Consider the following 16107-nt stretch of genomic DNA (forward strand, 5'->3'; position numbering starts at 1 on the left):
ATGTTGTACAGATCATTTGGTGTCTGATTATAATGGAGGAAAATTGGAAAGCAATGAGAAGATAGGTAGTCCATTTCTCAGTTCTGTTGATCTCCATGTCTGTCCTTGTGCCAGTACCACACAGTCTTGATTATTGCAGCTCTGTGGTAAGTTTTGAAATCAGTAAGTGCGAGTCTTCCAGCTTTGTTCTTCTCTGTCAAGATTGTTTTGCCTAGGCCAGGTCTCTTGCATTTTCTTGTGAATTTTAGAATCAGCTTGTCAATTTATATAAAAAAGGCAACTTAGATTTTGAATCTGTAAATCAATTAGGAGACTGTTGCTATCTTAAAGATACTAAATTTTCTCATCTATAAATAGGTGATATTTTTCCATGTACTTAGGTATTATTGAATTTTTTTCAACAGTGTTTTGTCGTTTCAGGGTATAAGTTTTATACTCCTCTTGCTAATTTATTCTTATTTATTCTTTTTGGTGCTGTTCTAAATGGAAATTTTTAAAAATTTCATTTTCAGTTCATTGCTACTTATAGAAATGAATTCATTTTCATATATTGATCTGGTATCCTGCCATTTTGCAGAACTCATTAATCAGTTCTAAAGCTGTTTAGTGGATTCCTTAGGATTTTCTATACACGAGATCATATCCCCTGCAAATAGAGGTAGTTATACTTATTTCTTTTCATTCTCTATGCCTTCTATTTCATTTTTCTTGCCCTAATTGACCAGGCTAGAAGCTCTAGTACAGTGTAGAATAGGAGTGGTGGGAGTGCGCATCCTTACCTTTTTTCTGATCTCAGGGAGAAGGCATTTAGTGTTTCACTAATTAAGTATGCTGTTAGCTGTGAGGTTTCCATAGATATCCTTTATCAAATTGGATAGTTTTTTGGGTGGATTTTTTTTTTTACACTGTGAAGGTTGAATTTTGTCCATGTTTCTGTTCATCTATTGAGATAATCATGAGACTTTTGTTTTTTATTTTGCTGATATGGCGTGTTATATTAGTTGATTTTCAAACATTAAACCACTCATGCACTACTGAGATAAATCTCACTTGATCATGGTATATAATACTTTTTACTTAGTGCTAGGTTTTGTTTACTAGTATTTTGTTGAGGACTTCTGCTTCTTTATTCATAAGAGATGCAAGTCTATAGTTAACTTTTTTTTGTGTGTCTTGCTGGTTTTGGTATCAAGGTAAACGTCTCATAGCAGGAGTTGGGAAGTATTAAGATATTTTAAAAGAAAGTTATTTTAAAGAAATGTAGTTAAGTTAATTGTATCATTTTAGTTGATGAAAACATATCAGATTGTATCTGGGAAGTCCAGGAGAAAAGGAGTTATGGAGGAAATTATCTGTTATACAGAAAAGCAGTGTCACTCTGTGTGATAATATGAATTGTTGTGGCTATGATGTTTGATAAAGACAAAAGATGATCTCTGCTCTTCTTTGGTATTTTTGTGTCTTAAAAATGTATTTATTTTTTGTATCTGGGATATATAAAACCCTCTACTTTTCCATTACTGTAAAATGAATTTTTTTAAAGAATTCTAATTCTATTATAGTTAACATACAGTGTCATATTAGTTTCAGGTGTATAATACAGTGATTCAACAATTCTATACATTACTCGGTGTTCACTCTGATAAATGTACTCTTAATCCCCATCACCTATTTTACCCATCCCTCCCCACCCACCTCCCCTCTGGTAGCCATCCATTTGCTCTCTGTAGTTAAGAGTCTGTTTTTTGGTTTGTCTCTGTCTCTTTCTTTACTTTGTTTCTTAAATTCCACATAGGTGGGAAATCATATACTTTTTAGATCCATCCAGGTTGTTGGAAATGGCAAGATTTCACTGTAAAATTAATTCTTAATCTAAGAAATCTGTTCCTTGAAGAGTGTTGAACTTAGCCCAAGAAACATTAAATTCACTAAAGTGGCTTTTATAAAACTTCCTTTGACATTGTTTTAAAAATGATTTTTCAGAACCCGAGTTAACGCTGGATTTTTTTTTTTTAATTGCTTTCATGATTTACTGAAGTTAGAAAAGTGATGGGACTAGCAGTGTATTAGTTTCTGAGTGGCAAGTGGTAATTCCTTCATGAGCCATGGACATGGACAGTTGTTACTGCAGTATTATTTATGCATGAATACATGGACATTTTGCATAGAATTTCTGGACATTTTCCATAGAATTTCTGGACATTTTCATTCCCTCTACTCTTACCCAAAGTAAGGACTCCTGAGCTTGAATTGTACTGGAAAATCAGCTTAAACTGCAATTTAAAAGCAATTTATACTTAATTTAAAAACAATCCTTTAACCTATTAGCCTAGGTTTAGATTTTTTTTTTCTTTGTTTTGTGATTATGTTCTGGCTTTAGAACCTTATTACGTGCAGTATTTTTTGAGTATATATATTAAAGAATAACAAGTTGTGAGAGTTTCAGTGTCTCTCAGGTTGTGAAAGTCTGTCCTTGTGATAACTCTTGCCTCATTATTTTAGAATTGCATGTTGCTCTAAGTTTAAATATTCTCATAAATTCAATATTTGGTTTATATTTTATAGTATGTTGCCGAGAACAGGCAGCAAAAAGAATTTGGCCTCTTATTTCATTTCACATAGGGCCATCTTGCCTGAAAGCTGGTTTGCCATGTTGAAGGATAGGCTTTCTTCAATTTAAAAACTTTCTGTCTGTTAGACTTATGAAGAATATAAAAAGTGATATATAATTAGAGTAAATAATGTTTGTTAGATTAATCGTGTTAATGATACATCTTTTCATATCTAGAAAATACTGTATATTCTAATACTATAACGGACATTTAAAAAATACTGAAGCCTTTATCGTTTTATTGCGTGTGTGTGAACTCTTGGGTGTAGGAGGTGGTGTAGGTGGATGTGAGCTAGAAAACAAGTGTCTATAACACTGGAGATAAACAGTTCTGGGACAGTTGTATTTTTATTGGGTCTCTTAGGATTTCCATGGTCCCTTAGGTGGTAAGGCCTAATGTCAGATGCCTTTTTATAGTTCCTGTTATGCCTGGTGAACTTCAAAAAAAAAAGTGATCAGTAGTGGGTACATTGAATGATTTCACAGGTGAAACATACCTTGATGTTGACATTTGATTGATTTTAAGTTTAGTTACAGTGTCATATGTTGAAAAAATTTTTAGTTTGTGGAAATGTTGGTTCTCATGCTGCATTTATCTTTTTGTACTTTTTCTTTTTTTGTTTTTTTAAGATTTTATTTATTTATTTGAGAGAGAGAGAGCGCACGGGCCCGGGTCGGAGTTGGGCAGGTGGGGCAGAGGAAGAGGGAGAAGCAGACTCCTTACTGAGCAGGGAGCCTGAAGCAGGGCTTGATCCCCAGGACCCTGGAATCATGACCTCAGCCAAAGGCAGATGCTTACCTGACTGAACCACCTAGGCGCCTCTATCTTTGCATTTTCTTAAAAAAACTTTCCAAAGCCATTTAGTATCTGTTTTCTCAATAAATCCTTGAGAAATGTATATGCTGCCTTCTGATTTTAGTAACTTGTTTCAGTTTCATGGAGCATAAACCTTTGGTTTCAGATTTATACAGGTGTGGTTGCTAAAAGTAAGAGAAAGAAATGGGTGAATTTAGGAGAAACAAATTTTCATGGGTAGAATAAAAAGGAGTGAAAAACAAAGACATCCATGGCTGTCAATGTTCAGAAAGGTATAGAGACATAGAGAAAATAAATACTTCAGTTGGGATTCTTCCATTGCAAATAGATTTCTTAGAAACAAGAACACATTTTGTTGGTATCCACTATGTCCACAATGACTTTGTTGTAGCAACTCTAAGTATATAAAAGAGAAACAAAAGCACACTGCCCTAATAACCATTCCCTGTACCAGCACCTTGATTAAAACTTAATGATGAATCAATAAAACTATAATTACAACCTTCTACCTTATGTTTGTAATTTGGAATACAGTAAAATCGATCAAATAAGATTTAATATGTAACAACAGTAAGGGCGCCATTCGTGCCATTTTTATGAGGAAGTTTGCTGCACCAAATCTCTAAATCCCTACCTCAATTATTTCACAGCTCAGCTTTCATCAGACACAGAAGACGCCCTGCGAGAAGTAGAATCTGTAATTAGATCAGAAGGGTTGGGGGTAGGTTTGCTCTAATACAGCAGATACTGTAACATGACAGCCATAGTGATTTTTTTAAGTCTTTAAGATTTGACTTTTCCCGGGTCTTATCCTACTTTTGGCCTAAGTTCATGTTGTTTGCGGAAATAAAAGAATATTGAAATTTCTTTGCAGCCTAATGCAGCCACTCTGCATTTAATGTGTGCTTGGGTGACCTGTGTGGAAGATGCTGGTTGATTATCCTTTCTGGCCACATTCTAATACGGGATTGAGAAAGCTAGGAAATAAATTGTATCATGTTTTGTAGATGCTTTTCTGACAGCCTCTAACAGTAATTTTCCAAGTGTAGCCCAGAGAGCACCTACTTTAGACTCAGTCGCCTGGGCAGTAGGTTACAAATGACAATTTTTGGAGATGGCACCAGGAACCCTGCATTTTAAACAAGATTCCTAGGTGGTTTTGGTCCGCAGTGATATTTAAGCACCACTAATTTAGAGATATCAAACATTTAAATATGTATATCCCACTACTAAATATTTTGACTGAGTTGGTTCAGCAGTCCCACATTCAGGAATATGTTAGCTCCTGGGCATGGTGGCACAAGGAATGCCACATGCTGATCAGAAGTGCAGTTCCTTTTGTCTTCTTCTGAGTTAGACACTTGTAGAGCTCCTGAAAGACCTAGTTCAATAAAGACTGGCTAGTTTTGAGGGTGGTAGCACACTCAGACATATTGATTTGGATTTTGAAAATAAAGTGAGGGTTGTACCAAGATCTGACATTTTCTTCGAGGCCCATTCCATCTAAGAGCCTTGAAAACGAAGGCAATTTATGTTGTTTAGCTTATCTATCATCTAACAAGGTCATTGGACCTTCTGTGTGCTGTAGCCCATTCAGGCCTCATTGGTTATCAGCATATGGATTAAGCACGTCATTAGCACCTCATTTTTATTTTCAGCTTCCCCACTGAATTGGCTACTTGGAAGTGCATTCCTTGATGCAGTCAGGAGTGCTTTGTCAGCAACAAAGCACAGTGCATATGTTAGTTACCGTTGTGTTTTTCCAGGTGGGGCTTTAAGCCATTTTTGATTGTGTTGTTAGTATGTTCTAAAATGTATTTATAGGGGTGCCTGTCTGGCTCGGTTGGTGGAGTGTGTGACTCTTGATCCCTGAGTTGTGAGTTCAAGCCCACACTGGGTCTAGAGATCGATTAAAAAAAAAATTAAGGGGCACCTGGGTGACTCAGTGTTAAGCCTCTGATTCTTGGTTTCGGCTCAGGTCATGATCTCAGGGTCATTAGATGTAGTCCCATGTTGGACTCCTTGCTCAGTGGGAAGTCTGCTTGAGATTCTCTCCCTGTGCCTCTTCCCCCACTTGCACACACTCTCTCTCAAATAAATAAATATTTAAAAAACCCTGAATTCCTTTAAAAAATTAAAAAAAATTAAACGTATTTGTTTTTGTTTTTTTGAGAAGAATCACTGAACAAGATAATAGAAGAAGGGTTGACAACTTTGGAAATGTGTTTTATCTTTTGAAATAATCATGATAGATTTTGAAATATCCATGAATTAGTGGAGAGTAACTTTCGTTTGCAGTTGTGGTCGTATTTTTCCAAACTTGTGTGCAGTTGTATGATCCATCCATGGAGATAGGGTGAGTAGAAAAGATAGCTGCCCCGGAAGTGAAGGGTACTTATTAACTGAGGAGGAAGCCCACAGTGATGCTGCAGATGGAGTTGCTTGTGTATATAAAGGTGAAGGAGGCAGAAATGTACAGGTATTACTAGGAAACTTGCTGTACAATTAGAAGCTGTGACCACACTGTCAGCCAGTTAACTACACTCAAACAAGCACTTCTCCTGATGTGTTTAAGCACATGCGGGGGGTTTCTGCTAAGGCAGCCTTTTACCCTGCTCTGTTTATTTCTTAGTGTTTCTGGGGACCTTTTTTCCTAAAAAGATTTTATTTTTTAATTTTTTTAAAAAAGATTTTATTTATTCATTTGATGAGAGAGAGAGAGAGACAGAGAGAGGAAGCATGAGCAGGGGGAGAGGGAGAAGCAGGCTCCCTGCTGAGCAGGGAGCCCGATGTGAGGCTTGATTCCAGAGCCCTGGGATCATGACCCGAACTGAAGGCAGATGCCCAACCGACTGAGCCACTGAGGTGCCCCAAGATTTATTTATTTTTTTAAGTAATCTCTACACCCAACATGGGGCTTGAACTCACGACCCCGAGATCAAGAGTCACATGCTCCACTGCCTGAGTCAGCCAGGCTCCCCTGGAACCTTTTTTTCCGCTTCAGGCCCTGAAGTCCCTGGGACACACACACATTTTAATAGCTTCCTAAGAACCCTAAACTATAAGAATTACACAAAAAATTATCTCAAGAATCTAAAAAGTAACTCGCTTTCCACTGTCATTCTTTAAACCCCATCCCTTTCACATCTGTTCCTCACTTGGACCTCTTTGATTCCTCTTATGTAGGCTGCTTTCCTTTAGCCCTTCTGTTTCCTCTGCCATGCCTGTTGTCCTTAACTGGAAGTGTGGATTTAGATAGAAAGTCCTTACTGTGCTCTAGACATTGAGGATAAAACAACAAGATGAGATACTGTCTTTAAGAGGCTTGCCACCTACAGGTCGAGATGAATGTGTAAGGTGTAAGTACACTTAGGGGTTACAGGTATTTTACGAAAAGTGAGTACAAGGTACAGTGAGAGCCTGAGAAGAGAAGGAATGGTTAGTTTTGTCTGGATCTGTGTTGATTCAGGAAAGGCCTGATAGAACATGAGTCCTTGAGCTACATTTCATGGTATGATTGTTTGTCAAGTGGGTGGGTGCTAGGAGGGGTATTGAGTTGATGAAAAGTCCTTATTAGACACTTTCAAGTTCTAAATGGAGTGCGGATGTGACTGGGCTATCATGAAATGAGGCAGGGCAGGGGGGCTGGAGGCCTTGGCTGCTGGGGGAAGGAGTTTGGCGGAGCTGCGCAGAAGGACTGCATTTGTTAGGATTTTAAGGACCTCTCCTGGTAGCTATGTGGAGGTGGACGTGGTGTTTGAATGGAGGGGAGGAGACTACCACAGAAGCCCCAGGAGAGAGAGATGAGCAGAGTGCAACTAAGGCAGGGGCATGGCGTACAGAGAGAGAAGGTGAGTTTGAGGATAAGAGGTGGAATTGGCATATAGGTAGTAGTTCTTTCAAAAGCCCTTCCACCAGCATTCCTCCAGTGCATATATCTTCATGGATGCCTTTGGTAGTCTGTTGTGTGTGTGTTGTACACATGCTTAAACTCTCTGACAGACTCTTGCAAGCTAAGTCAGCTAAGCACACCCTGCTCTCCAGCTGTCCCAGCCATCTGAGCCTGAGGAATGTGCAGAGGGGGGAAGAAGAAAGGGAAAGAAGGCAGAGCTTGGAAGTCGGTCCAGGCATGGCATGACCCGTGTCTGGTGATGACCCTGCTTAAAGTATAATAATGTGCAGAGACATTTTTCAGAGAGGCTTTTGTAAAGAACAGTTTGCACCGTCATCCCTCCAGTGTTTTTTTAAAAAGATTTTATTTATTTATATATTTTATTTAATTTAATTTTTTTATTTATATATTTTTTAAAGATTTTATTTATTTATTTGACAGAGACACAGCGAGAGAGGGAACACAAGCAGGGGGAGTGGGAGAGGGAGAAGCAGGCTTCCTGTGGAGCAGGGAGCCCGATGCAGGGCTGGATCCCAGGACCCTGGGACCATGACCTGAGCCGAAGGCAGATGCTTAATGACTGAGCCACCCAGGCGCCCCTATTTATATATTTTTAAAGAGAGAGAGGGTGAGTGGCGTGGCGGGGGTGCAAAGGGAGAGGGATGGAGAGAGAATCTCAAGCAGACTCGCAACTGAACACGGAGCCTGATGCGAGGCTCCATCCCAAGACCCCGAGGTCATGACCCGAGCCGAAGCCAAGAGGTGGGTGCTTACTGAGCCGCCCAGGTACCCCCATCCCCCCGATTTCTTGATGACCTCCTTTTTTTTTTTTTTTAACACATTTTAGATTGTTTTCTGTTTGATAAGTTTTCTTTTCTTTCCCTGTTTTGGTATGCAGCATTAGCTCCACTGGTATTGATTCATGATCTAGGAGAGTGTATTTCATTGACTGTCTTGTTTACTTAGTGGTCAAGAGGGCAGGGAAGCTCTGTGTTGCCTTTTTATTTAAGAGCAGTATCAGTTTTTGGGAACACAAATTAAGCTTAGTTTTGTAGAAATAGTGAACAAGATTTTCATGGAAGCTGATGAAGTTGAAATTGTTCCAGTTAGTTATTGCCATTATATTGTAAATAGAAAAACCAGATACTTCTCTCCAAGGACCAAACTAGTAAAGGTAGGATTGGCCACTTCTGTGCAAGCCTGCACTTTGTCAGTGACAAACCTTTACTTTTTCAGATACTGTTTTGTTAAGATTAGGGTTCTTAGTGACATAAGGAATTAAATGCCACTATTACAAAATGGCTTTGACTTGTAATTGTATACTCTTCAATATTTGAATGCCTGTCCTATGTCTAACACTGGAAATTGGATACTTTTATTATATAACTAGAGAATATATTGAGGACTTCTGTAAGGAGGCCGTATATGGATCATAGAGCTGTCAGGTAACACAGATCAGGGTTGGAACTCTAACTTGTCACATAGCCTATTTACTGTGTGTTGGTAGGCCATTTACTTAGCCTCACTGAGTTGCTATTTTCCTTATCTTAAAAAACGGGGTTAATGCTTCCCCGTTCACAGTTCTAAGGATGAAGTGACACATTACTTACAAAGTGTGTAGCCTAGCATCTGATCTGTGAAGGGTCCAGTAAACGTTGGTTCCAGTCCATGCCACACAAAGTGCAATATTTGGCACAGTTGTAAAGTTTTTTTTTTTCTTCAAAGATTTTATTTATTTATTTGAGAGGGAAAGAATGAGAGATAGAGAGCACGAGAGGGAAGAGGGTCAGAGGGAGAAGCAGACTCCCCGCTGAGCAGGGAGCCCGATGCGGGACTCGATCCTGGGACTCCAGGATCATGACCTGAGCCAAAGGCAGTTGCTTAACCAGCTGAGCCACCCAGGCGCCCTGTAAAGTTTTATAGTTTTGGGAGGGAATCAGTTCAGAAGATTGAAATTGAAATTCAAAGAATTTCAGTGACTCGTTGAAGGTTTCCCAGCTGCTGTGGACAGTAAAACACCACTGTAGAATGAAGAGTTAGATACTTCTCTGCGTACTTCCAGGAGCACCTTCATCTTCTACTTTTAATGAAATATTTTAAAAATGGCAGAAGTGATGCAAAACTAGAGACGAGATGTGTATTACTTGGGTAATGTTGTGAACTCTGATCACTGTAGGGTTTTTCTTTTATTTTTAAAAGATTTTATTAAATAATCTTTACACCGAACATGCAGCTCAAACTGACACCCCCAAGATCAAGAGTTGTGTGCTGCACTGACCCAGCCAGCCAGGTGCCCCGTTGAGGGTTTCTTAAAATAAGAAAAGGTCAGAGTTCTAAAATGTGCTCTCGATTACTATGGTAGACAAAATCATGATCCCCAAAAGATGTCCTAGACCCTAAAACCTGTGAATATGTTACCTAGCATGGCAAAAAGGACTTTGCAGATCAGATAAAGTTAGGGATCTTGAGATGGGAAGATTTTCCTGGATTATCTAGGTGAGCCCAGTATAATTATAAACGTCCTTATAAGAGGAATGCCAGAGTGTCGGGGAGAGAGGTTTTTTAAGATGCTGTGCTCTGGCTTGAAAAGGGAGAAAGGGCCACAGAATGAAGGTAGAGGGAATAGACACTCCTTCAGAGCCTCCAGAAAGAACACCACCTGGCTGACAGTTGGATTTCAACTTAGTAGGACCTATTTTGGAATTCTGACCTCCACAATTGTGAGAGTAGATTTGTGTTATTTTAAGCCTCTAAATGTGTGGTAATCTGTCAGAACAGCAATAGGAAACTAATACAGTTAGCCTTGAATGCCATTCTCCTCCACTGTCAGGTTTTATGTTGGTTGCAATCTGTGCATCTGTCCGTGGGGCCTTTGTCACCTCCTGTGAAGTCATGGCTCATTTCTGTTATGGAAAGGAACAAAAGTGAAAAAGCCATTTAAGGCTTAAGCCTTGTGTAAAATGGTATGAACAACCTTCAGAAACAAAGCCTAAAAGATGATGTAATTATTTTTGTTGAGAAGACTATTAACTTTCTGTCCAGAGTCTAGATAATCAAGGACAGTAGTTTTATCAGACAAGAGAAGACTAATAGCTACAAAAACTAAAAAAATTTTTTTCCTAATGCCTATCGGATATTTATGTAAGTGTAAAGAGTCTTAAAAGTGAGACTTAAAAGTGAGTCTTAAAAAAAATGAACTTATGTCCCCCTATCCACGGATAAAATTTAAACCCTAAGGATGGTAAATTAGGAGTTAGAAATTGCTGTTAGGATTTATTTTATCGCCAACTGTAATTCCATTTGTAACCAGGAGATGGCAGAATTGACACACAGATGAACTGTTCAGTTATAGGGGTTTTGATTCTAAATGATGGTATAGAAAGATATACCCTATATATTAATTTGGAAACCTGCTTCCCAGAATTTTGAGAACTACAAAAAGAATGTAGAATAAAATGCAAGTAAGTAAATTGCGCATTTCAAAAATTTTCAGGGCGTCATGAGGTTTCTCTCCCTCATATTAATTTGCTACATTGGAGTTTACTCTGCCTTAATCACAAAGCAGCCTTTGCTTTGTGATTAAATTTTGGCTGTATTCACCTTATTTAGGTTTCTCTGTTGAACTTATGATAGATTTGCCATTCTAAACTTGAAGAATTAGCTGATACTAAACTTTGAAACTTTAAGTTTATTAGGTATATATAAATATGATGTTTGATGAGAAATAATTCTGGAGATGATAATCAAAAGATATGGGTTTCACCCTTGCTTCCTAAGCCAAGTAGTGCTCTGACCTTTAATAACTTCTGTCTCAGATTTGTATGTATTTAAACATGCTGACAATTGGCTTCTAATATCAGAGGCATATTTACAGGCTGTTTAGGTTTCCCGGAGAAAAATAAAAATAAGGTAAGTTATTGTGAGCTGTGCTGGCATAGTTGGGGAAAGGATGTAATGTTAATGGAAGGCACTATCGGTGATGCCCAGTGACCTTGAAGAGCATTTCAGGAGTGAGAGGACAGAGGCGCCTGGGTGGCTCAGTCAGGTAAGCGTCTGCCTTCAGCTCAGGTCGTGATCCCAGGGTCCTGGGATCGAGCCCTACGTTGGGCTCCCTGCTCAGTGGGGAGCCTGATTCTCCCTCTCCTCCTGCTCCTCCCCCTGCTGTGTATGTTCTCTCTCTGTCTCTCAAATGAATAAATAAAATCTTTTAAAAAAAAGTCAGAAGTGGTACTGTGACTAGCTGGCAGTGAGGTATGGAGATGTGGAAGGTGGCTGTGGCAATGAAAGGTCCAGAGATTTAGCAGCATCACTCTCCCTCTTTCTCCTTTGCCGTCATTCCTTTTACCAAATGGGAGGCCAAAGTTCACTGTAGTTTTTCCCCTTTTCACACACTTAGTCTTATGACCTATAGTTCTGCATCTTGGCGTTTAATGAATACTAAAAGGAGACATTCAGGTCTCCATTGCAAAAATAAATTAAAAGACTTGCCAGGTAAGTTTTTATTTATGTCAAAGAAAGAAAAAATCTTGATAGCAGCTTCATTATAATCAGTTTTTTAAAAAAGATTTTATTTATTTATTTGACAGAGAGGGACACAGCGAGAGAGGGACCACAAGCAGGGGGGGTGGGAGAGGGAGAAGCAGGCTTCCCGCTGAGCAGGGAGCTAGATGCGGGGCTTGATCCCAGGACCCTGTGATCATACCCTGACCCGAAGGCAGATGCTAAACTTCTGAGCCACCCAGGCACCCTATTATAATCAATTTTTAATCTAAAGTTTATTGTGTTTTGGGTATGTTTAATTCTAATGAAGCCAGTATTGTATTTTAATGTTGATAAAAGAGAGGAACATGAATTTTCTTTATGTAAAACCTTAGTCATTTTGTCTTTTGATAGACCTTTGACATACAAAACACTCTTGGGTTTAATGAAATGCCACCATTCCTGTGTCATGGATTCGTACTGAACCCTAGATTTGTGAGGAAAGAATGCTCTAAAGAATGGATTTACCAAGAGACCTACAGATAACATTATTTCCTTTCCTGGAATCACAGTCCAGTAATGTGTTTTTGTTCTTGTGCAGTGAAATACCCTGTTGTGGCTCAAATTCAAATCCAGGAAAGATCAGAGTTAATAGAAAACCAAATCGAAGGCAGCAGAGTTATTGGAGGAAGTAGACAGTGGCCTCTCTCTTCTGCCGAAATCGCCATGCTGCGCAAGCCAGGAGGCCGCGCTCACTGCTTTGTACCTCTTCAGTTAGCGAGATTGCTTTTCATCCCAGAACCTTGGCAGAGTTTTTGTTTTGCTTCTGTATTTTTAAGAAATAAAAACATAATGTAAGAACATGAAGGGTTATGAAGCATGAAGTTCCATAAATATTTATGCCAAGCCACATGAGTAGACAATTCCTATTTTCTTGACATATTGGGGTCATACTTCACTCTTCACCTCTTGAATTGAAAAATACAAGGAGTTAGTGAACCTTTTCTTTCTTTTCTCTTTCCTTTTGTATTTATTTTTCATTTCTTTAATGAGTTTTAGATGCTGGGAACTATCCTTTTAGGTTCATGGAAGTTTCAATGAACTTTGTTTTATGTCCTGGTTTATAAGTATGGATTTAAAAGTTTACACACTTATCAAGAGTAACATGATTTATACCTAGTTTTAGGCTTTAGTGGTAAGGTGTTTAATCTGTTTTTTTGTGTGTGTGATTATCTCTAAATTAAAAAGTATTTGTCAAGGTTAATAAGTGGGATTGCTTCAAAAAGAATATTTTATTTTATTATTTTTAAAGATTTTATTTATTAGGGGGAGAGGGAGAACACAAGTTGGGGGAGGGTCAGAGGGAGAGGGAGAAGCAGACTCCCCACTGAGCAGGGAGCCCAATGCGGGGCTCCATCCCAGGACCCTGAGATCATGACCTGAGCTGAAGGCAGATGCTCAACCTACTGAGCCACCCTGAAAAGCATATTTTAAGTTAGCCCTTTCATTTTCTATTCTTCCTCAATTAAAATCTTTGGTCCATAGCAGATATATTTACCCTTTGATATTATGTTGAAGAAATTTATCAAGTAGGTAATACCTATTGGTTTTAGAGAATTTAGAAGTGCTGATAGGTAGAAAAGATAAAATCCCACTTTGTTTTTTTAAGTCTATGTAACTTTATATATAGGTAATCTAACATTTAAGTACAAAGATAAAAATATTTAAAAAATTCTGGAGGGGGACCTGAGTGGCTCAGTTGGTTAAACCGCCGACTCTTGATTTTAGCTTGGTTCATGGTCTCAGGGTTGTAGGATCGAGCCCTGCATTGGGCTCTGCATTCAGCACAGAGTCTGCTTGGGATTCTGTTTCCCTCTGCCCCTCCCCTTGCTCTCTCTCCCTTAAATAAGTAGGTAAATCTTTTTAAAAAAATTTCTGGAATATTGGTTGTTGACCACTCAGGCGTGAATATGGACCAGTCAGGACCTAAGTCAACTTGAATGCTGGAGCAGGGCCCAAGAGTACCTGGAGTTTCTCCTCAGTTGTTTCGTGGCGGTGGTCAGCGGGGCAGTGGGTGGGAGTGGTCTGGGGTGCTGGGGTTGGGAGCCTCTTGAGGCTGGGGTGGGTGGTGAAGTAGAAAATGAGATATAACCAGGCGATGAGCAGTCTTGCCTCTGTTGATGTGTGCATTATTGACGGTAAAGCAAAAGCCCCTTTGGTTCGTTCTTTCAACCTATTTTCATGTGATCACTAGATGATGCTGTTCTAGATGTTGGGGATTCAGAATAAGTAAATGTGTTCTTGCCATTTGAGGGGCTTACAGAGAGATGGGCTTAGCACAACATGCAGAAGGATCAGGACAAGGGAGGGGAGGTTCTGGGCTGACAAAATAATGCATGTCCACTAAGGATCTAAGGTTTTTAAGCTGAAAAATACCTTTTGACATCTTGCACTGAGCCTGTACATTATCCCTTTTTAACTATAGTTTTTTGCTTATTAAAAGAATTTCAACTTTCATAGCAGTTACTTCTTTTTTAGGATGTAATTAAATTATGTATTTTAGGTTGCCTGCCTGATTCGAGTTCCTTCTGAAGTGGTTAAGCAGAGGGCACAGGTATCTGCTTCTTCGAGAACATTTCATATTTTCTCTAACATCTTATATACAGAGGTGAGATGTGTTAAGCTTTTTTTCTTTATTGAGAAAGATTTTATAGTAGCTTTTATGAACATTGTGATTCTCATCCCAGCAGTCTTAGAAGAGACCATAAAGCTAAATTTAAGGCCCAATCACAGTACCTTTTTAATACTAAGATTATCTTTGCCTTTTTTTGTTTTCAAATTTTAATTCTTCCCCCCAAATTTCTAAACAGTACATACCAAGTATCACTACTGTGTACATGTCCTACATTGTAATTGTCCTATAGTAGTTTCAGAATCAGACATGGAATAAATCGTAAAAATGTGAATTAAGATATCATATTAAAATGTTACTACAAAACTTGAGGACCCATGGAAGAGAAGGATAGTAATGGACATAGTGGCTAGCATCATAATGTTTATATTAAAATTCCTTTTTTACTTGTTAATGTTATGGGTCAGAAGTCAGTCTTGCTGGCCCTATTACTAGGGACCATTGAGATGCTTTTCTTTGTATTTTTTACAGAAGCTTTTTTTTTTTTTTTAAGATTTTAGTTATTCATTTGAGACACAGAGATAGAGCATGAGCGGGGGGGAGGCAGAGGGAGAGGGAGAAGCAAGCTCCCTGCTGAGCCAGGAGCCCGATGTGGGCTCCATCCCAGGACCCTGGAATCATGACCTGAGCTGAAGGCAGACACGCTTAACCATCTGAGCCACCCAGGTGCCCCAGAAGCCTTTTTTTTTTTAAAGAGTAATCAGTCACGTGGAAATTTTCATTGAGTCTAGGTTTTTGAAAAGTTATTCTTAATGGTCCCTTTGTCACTTAGGTGAGGAGATACTGAGTATTTAATCATAGGATCATGAGATCAGTCTAGTAGAGGGACCCTGTTGTGAGTCATGTGGACAGTTAAGTAAGTCAAGGCTTGTCCAGAGATATTTATCACTATGGAGAGATTAATTAATTGCTGATGTCTTCTGATTGAAACTATGAAATATAATTCTGTTTTTATATGAAAGGATGATTGGCATTTGTGTGCTTTTGCTTTTGGAAATATTTTTAAAGCATCTCAAGTATGATTTTTCAGGAGCAGAAATGTTGAAAACAACTGAAATAGTCTGTTTGATTATTTTAGAGATGTTCCTATGTTAAAGGGAGCTGACCTGAGCCTTTTATACTTGAGTTTATAACCTTTAACCTCTTACGGAACTGTGGTCATTGTGACTGTTTTAAAACTTGGACTTCAGAAAAGGTAGATCTGCCTTTTTCAGAATGTCATTCAGAACTCTCTGCTATTCTAACTTTCTGAGCTCTTGGCCTTTTGTTTGTTTTAGGGCATCCAAGGATTGTATCGAGGCTACAAAAGCACAGTTTTAAGAGAGGTAACTCACTTAATTTCCACTTAATTGAAGTGCAAAAGAATGATACGAGTAAAGTTATTCAGAGAACCTGCTTTAAAAAATTAAAAAGAGAATTTGTGATCACTTTTTGGAAACACTCTTTAGTCTTATCCTGGTTCTTAGATCTAACAAATGGGTAGAATGGGTTTGCTGAAAGAGCAGTCTCCCTGGTCAGAATGGCACCCATCCTGTGGCGTGGTTGTTGCTAAGGTGGCTGAATGTCTGCTTTGGCTGAAATAATAAGAAAACTACTACTAAGGGTAAGATACCAAG

The 16107-nt window shown here is 38.7% G+C and overlaps 1 protein-coding gene across 4 annotated transcripts in view; it reads left to right on the plus strand.

Moving 5' to 3' along the window:
- The window catches only part of SLC25A26 (solute carrier family 25 member 26), a 133637-nt gene that overhangs the window by 24494 nt on the left and 93036 nt on the right, over window positions 1-16107 (plus strand). For 3 of the 4 annotated variants that reach the window (XM_027586781.2, XM_027586782.2, XM_027586784.2), the window contains 2 exons: window positions 14363-14467; window positions 15769-15816. The exons of the other annotated variant lie outside the window; for it this stretch is intronic. In XM_027586781.2, the coding sequence (XP_027442582.1) occupies window positions 14363-14467; window positions 15769-15816 (153 nt within the window). The remainder of the gene's footprint in view (window positions 1-14362; window positions 14468-15768; window positions 15817-16107) is intronic. 4 annotated transcript variants of the gene reach the window in all.

The sequence above is a fragment of the Zalophus californianus genome, chromosome 1 (assembly GCF_009762305.2).
Source record: "Zalophus californianus isolate mZalCal1 chromosome 1, mZalCal1.pri.v2, whole genome shotgun sequence".
Classification (NCBI taxonomy): Eukaryota; Metazoa; Chordata; class Mammalia; order Carnivora; family Otariidae; genus Zalophus; species Zalophus californianus.